The sequence below is a fragment of the Salmo trutta genome, chromosome 27 (genome assembly GCF_901001165.1).
Source record: "Salmo trutta chromosome 27, fSalTru1.1, whole genome shotgun sequence".
In the NCBI taxonomy this organism is placed as follows: domain Eukaryota; kingdom Metazoa; phylum Chordata; class Actinopteri; order Salmoniformes; family Salmonidae; genus Salmo; species Salmo trutta.
In genome coordinates this window covers 10,533,337-10,539,298 of record NC_042983.1, presented here as the reverse complement: position 1 = coordinate 10,539,298, position 5,962 = coordinate 10,533,337, and the positions used below count along the sequence as shown (strand labels likewise).

The window sequence follows — 5,962 nt, the reverse complement described above, 5'->3', positions numbered from 1 at the left end:
AATTTGCTTCCAAAAAGTGGGCCGCAACTGGGTAAGTCGAGTTAGGTGCAAAAACTTGACTTACTCAGTTGTGGCCCACTTTTTGGAAGCAAACCACTCGATTTTGTCTCTACGTTATATTGGCATCGGACATGTCACCCTCCCTAGGAGAGGGGGTGACCACGATCATTTATTGTTAAAACGAGAGGCTGCCTGGATCTTTAATTTAAAGACCCTTGCTCCCTTCGGTTTCAACGTAGACTTTGATCTGAAGCCATTCTTGTGATTATTGTGATTTTGCTATTGTAAATGTTTGTAGGCTTATGTAGCCAAATTGTATATATGATCATACGCTATCCATTTATGTTTTTTGTATGCTATTTTAATATATGAGAATTAACCAATGATATCAGGCCACACCAGGCCATGATTACAGACACCTGTGTGTGTCTTTTGACACTATATAAACGAGTCATCCCACAGTGTTTGTCATTATACCCTGATGAAGACAGCTTGTCTGTCAAATGTTGGACATTACATTTTTGCATCTGAGCTCCTAGAGTGTGCGGCTGTCCTTTATTTTCAAATTTAGCCAAATTACCAGCATTGTCTCTTTATATCTAATGCTCGTCAAATATTCCATATGAGTCAACATATAACCACTTGTAATTTACAAACACACGTACACATAACCCATGCGTTAGCCTGTACTGACTGTACTAATGATGCTACCTAACATGTCAGTTCTTTGTTTGCTTCATAGATTACATTCATTTTAACACATGCAAGCCTGTGCGCACACACAGTCAGATCCAAGGCTCTTCTTTCTTCTCCTTCTCCTCATTGTCCTCCCTCCATGTTTACTCCGAGCCTCCTCCCTTACCCCCAGGTAGGTCCCACAGAGCCAGTCCCAGTGCCTGAAGTAGGGGGCATAGTTCCCCCTGTAGATGTGGTGGTGTGCCTGGTGGAAGGGGGCCCCGCCGAAGCAGGGCAGGAGTCTATGGATGGCCCAGGGCAGGTCGTAGCCACAGTGGTCCTCTATGGCCAGCCAGGTGTTGAGCAGGTGGAACAGGGCCTCACTTAGAGGGTGGCAGCCCACCACCCAGGCACTGCTCAGGGCCAGCATCTGTAGGGAGAGTAGCTCAGCTGGGCTGGCGTCCTGGGCAGTCAGGGCGAAGGTGATCCGGTTCTGGTGATGAGTCTGGTGGACCCTCCGATACAGCCAGGGAACCCTGGAAACCATACAGACAGAACTTTTGTGTTTGGTAGGCAGCCAGGGACAAACCTTATGTGCTCCTTCTAGACTCTCTACATGAGGGTCATTATGTGCTCCTTCTAGACTCTCTACATGAGGGTCATTATGTGCTCCTTCTAGACTCTCTACATGAGGGTCATTATGTGCTCCTTCTAGACTCTCTACGTGAGGGTCATCCGAGTTAAAGGAGAATTTAGCTTTTTTACAATAAAATCTAAATTTTTCATGTAAATAGCATGTTATAAAACGGTCCGATTTAATTTGTTTTTGAGAAACTTGGTGTTTTTCCACCCAACTGACTGCAGATAAAAATCAGTGCGTGATGATGTAGTGCACACAACATTTTATTTTCGCTTAAGTTTTCATTGTACTTAATAAAAATCTAAACGTTCAGTGTGTTTCCATTGCATTTTCAACTCCACCGATAGTTGTGTCACAAAAACTGTTTCGTTGAATAGCAAATGTGCCTATTCTGGTCTTGGCACGTGTGCACTAGCCAAGACCTCACCGATACAGTGCGGGTACGCTATGCTGGCAGACTAGTCTACATGATGAGATTATTATAGATAAGAGAATATTTTTATTTGTCAAACTGCAGTCAAGCATCGATCATCATGTCACCAGAAAATGACCCTCGATACCAGGCGGTGTCAGAGGAAGGCCCTAAAAATTGTCAAAGACCCCAGCCACCCTAGTCATAGACTGTTCTCTCTGCTACCGCCCGGCAAGCGGTACCGGAGCGACAAGTCTAGGTCCAAGAGGCTTCTAAACAGCTTCTACCCCCAAGCCATAAGACTCCTGAACATCTAGTCAAATGGCTACCCAGACTATTTGTATTGCCCCCCCTCCCCTCTCCACACCACTGCCACTCTCTGTTGTCATCTATGCATAGTCACTTTAATAACTCTACCTACATGTACAGTTGAAGTCGGAAGTTCACATACACTTAGGTTGGAGTCATTAAAACTCGTTTTTCAACCACGCCACAAATTTCTTGTTAACAAACTATAGTTTTGGCAAGTCAGTTAGGACATCTACTTTGTGCATGACAAGTCATTTTTCCAACAATTGTTTACAGACAGATTATTTCACTTATAATTCACTGTATCACACTTCCAGTGGGTTAGAAGTTTACATACACTAAGTTGACTGTGCCTTTAAACAGATTGGAAAATTCCAGAAAATGATGTCATGGCTTTAGAAGCTTCTGATAGGCTAATTGACATAATTTGAGTCAATTGGAGGTGTACCTTTGGATGTATTTCAAGGCCTACCTTCAAACTCAGTGCCTCTTTGCTTGACATTATGGGAAAATCAAAAGAAATCAGCCAAGACCACAGAAAAAAAATGTGTAGACCTCCACAAGTCTGGTTCATCCTTGGGAGCAATTTCCAAATGCCTGAATGTACCACGTTCATCTGTACAAACAATAGTACGCATGTATAAACACCATGGGACCATGCAGCAGTCATACCGTTTAGGAAGGATACGCGTCCTGTCTCCTAGAGATGAATGTACTTTGGTGCGAAAAGTGCAATCAATCCCAGAACAACAGCAAAGGATCTTGTGAAGATGCTGGAGGAAACAGGTACAAAAGTATCTATATCCACAGTAAAACGAGTCCTATTTCGACATAACCTGAAAGGCCGCTCAGCAAGGAAGAAGCCACTGCTCCAAAACCGCCATAAAAAAGCCAGACTACGGTTTGCAACTGGGGACAAAGATCATACTTTTTGGAGAGATGTCCTCTGGTCTGATGAAACAAAAATAGAACTGTTTGGCCATAATGACCATTGTTATGTTTGGAGGAAAAAAGGGGGAAGCTTGGAAGCCGAAGAACACCATCCAAACCGTGAAGCACGGGGGTGGCAGCATTATGTTGTAGACCTCCACAAGTCTGGTTCATCCTTGGGAGCAATTTCCAAATGCCTGAAGGTACCACGTTCATCTGTACAAACAATAGTACGCAAGTATAAACACCATGGGACCACGCAGCCGTCATACCACTTTGCTGCAGAAGGGACTGGTGCACTTCACAAAATAGATGGCATCATGAGGAAAGAAAATTACGTTCATATATTGAAGCAACATCTCAAGACATCAGTCAGGAAGTTAAAGCTTGGTCGCAAATGGGTCTTCCAAATGGACAATGACCCCAAGCATACTTCCAAAGTTGTGGCAAAATGGCTTAAGGACAACAAAGTCAAGGTATTGGAGTGGCCATCACAAAGCCCTGACCTCAATCCTATAGGAAATTTGTGGGCAGAACTGAAAAGGCGTGTGTGAGCAAGGAGGCCTACAAACCTGACTCAGTTACACCAGCTCTGTCAGGAGGAATGGGACAAAATTCACCCAATTTATTGTGGGAAGCTTGTGGAAGGCTACCCGAAATGTTTGACCCAAGTTAAACAATTTAAAGGCAATGCTACCAAATACTAATTGAGTGTATGTAAACTTCTGACCTACTGGGAATGTGACAAAATAAATAATAGCTGAAATAAATCATTTTCTCAACTATTATTCTGACATTTCATTTTCTTAAAGTAAAGTGGTGATCCTAACTGACCTAAGACAGGGACTTTTTACTAGGATTAAATGTCAGGAATTGTGAAAAAAAGAGTTTAAATATATTTGGCTAAGGTGTATTTAAACTTCTGACTTCAACTGTACATACTACCTCAACTAACCGGTGCCCCCGCACATTCACTCTGTACCGGCACCCCCTGTATATATTGTTATTTTTTACTGCTGCTCTTTAATTACTTGTTACTTCTTTAATTACTTATTCATATCCATATTTTTTAAAACTGCACTGTTGGTTAGGGGCTCATAAGTAAGCATTTCACTCTAAGGTCTACCTGTTGTATTCGGAGCATGCGACTAATAAAATTAGATTTTTATTGGAAAGGAGCATCAAGATCCCCGTGCACTTTCACCACCCTGTGAAGTTCATAACTTTTTTCATCTGTAGCCTAATAAACTGCATGGTATCCCAAATCATAGTGGGAGGACCACACATTATATAATCATGTGACTCCAAGTTTACTTCGATATGATGGTTATTATATCAATATTTGTGCATAAAGGTGTTGCCACCACCATTTCTCGCATTATTAATTTTACATACACAAAAAGATCCCACCGTGTCGAACGAACAAATGATCTGTCGGCATTTACAAAATTGTACTGAAACTACCCGTTTATATCACAGCTGTCGTGATTTTAATTTTTTATACGGTATGACTTTACTTGCATAAAAACTGTTGATGGAAACATGGTTAGTAATGCAGTTTTAATGTTGTTTGACTTGGTTTGTGTATTACCAAATTTGCTTGAGATGATTTTAATGCAACACTGCTCACTGCATCCAAGTTACTTGACATAAACGTTTCAAAAAGCTGTCAGTCAAGGCGAGTCCATGAATATAAGCTCCCCGCATGGGTATGGGTGATATTTTAGACACTCAAAAGGCTATTTTACATGGGAATCAGAATGACTGTTCGGGACATCTAGTGTATTTTAATTCTATTACCAATATTACAGGTGCAGAAGAGGTTTGGCGCATGCGCACTTGGTCAAAAACAACACTTTGATTTTTTTCCAGACAATAAAACAAATATTTTACCTTTAACTTTCCAGACAATGCATTTTAAATCAGTTGCATATGTGACTTTTTATTTAGAGCTTTTTTGGAAGTACATAGGTGTACTGGCCGTAACAGCGGTAATGACGATAGTTGTTCAACGAAACTCCATCCTTTTGTAATTACCAAACGTATTATGACATTATCCAGCTTGAAAAGCTGGTGAATCTTCATTTTCAATGTCTCCTGAGTCCAGTGGAGGCTGCTGAGGGGAGGACGGCTCATACTAATGGCTGGAATGGAGTAAATGGAATGGCATCAAACACATGGAAACCATGGGTTTGATACCATTCCATTTATTCTACTTCAGCCATTACCACGAGCCAGTCCTCCCAAATGAATGTGCCACCAACCTCCTGTGCTGTAAACCCAGATTCTTGTTCAAGCTTACCGATGCATGGAATAATGCCATATAAAGAACAGAGCATCAAATAAAAGTAGGCACGCGATAACCTCCCCAATGAGCAGGCTGCATGATGGCGCGAGTTCGGGAAATCTTGGAATCCTAACTCTTTGATAAAGCGCGGTGGCAGGGAGAACAGTTGTCAGGTATTTCAGAAAAATCCTCCAACAGCAGTCAACCCATCGATAAAAACACAACAGCAACGGTTCGGCGGTCCTTGAGATCCTGTAGAGATTTATCCGTGGCCAGAAACATCCCAGCGCTTCAAAGGCTAGAAAAGGTGCGCTGAGGAGAAGGTGGATGAGGAAAGCGAAGCATGCGGGCAGGAAAGGAGACGTGAGGAACTCCCGTTGTGCTCGCAGATCATCCCACAGCGCCTGGAGCAGCAGCCCATCTGGGTTCCCATGTTTTAGAAATGTACTAATATTCATAATACCAGCATACGAATGGTTATTTTTCAATCAAACAAAAAATGACCATCATGAAGTGTTCTCAGCATTTATCCAAGTGTGTTGGCTACTACTTTGTAATAACGTAGTCCACGATGTAGTTTCTTCAATTCCCTCTCTCCAGCTGAAGGTACGCATTTAGTTTATGCTCGAGTGCTTAATTAAATACTTATTTTCTCTTCCCCAATGGTTGACAGAACACGCTTGTCTGTCGTTTGGTGGGATAGATCCAC

At 42.1% G+C, this 5,962-nt stretch overlaps 1 protein-coding gene across 1 annotated transcript; it reads right to left on the bottom strand.

The window, feature by feature from the left end:
- Window positions 1–554: 554 nt before the first annotated feature.
- Window positions 555–5,686, bottom strand: LOC115164045 (cholesterol 25-hydroxylase-like protein). The gene is made up of 3 exons (XM_029716173.1): window positions 5,617–5,686; window positions 2,709–2,736; window positions 555–1,211 (listed from the first exon to the last, which is right to left on the bottom strand). The coding sequence occupies exons 1-3, from the start codon at window positions 5,684–5,686 to the stop codon at window positions 755–757; spliced, it is 555 nt and encodes a 184-aa protein (XP_029572033.1). The 3' UTR covers window positions 555–754.
- Window positions 5,687–5,962: the final 276 nt, after the last annotated feature.

Coding starts and splice junctions, on each gene's coding strand:
- LOC115164045 (XM_029716173.1), bottom strand. CDS start 5,686: ATGGGAACCCAGATGGGCTGCTGCTCCAGGCGCTGTGGGATGATCTGC. Junction 2,737..5,616: donor GCACAACGGGAGTTCCTCAC/GTCTCCTTTCCT, acceptor ATTCATCTCTAG/GAGACAGGACGCGTATCCTT. Junction 1,212..2,708: donor ACGCGTATCCTTCCTAAACG/GTATGACTGCTG, acceptor TATGGTTTCCAG/GGTTCCCTGGCTGTATCGGA.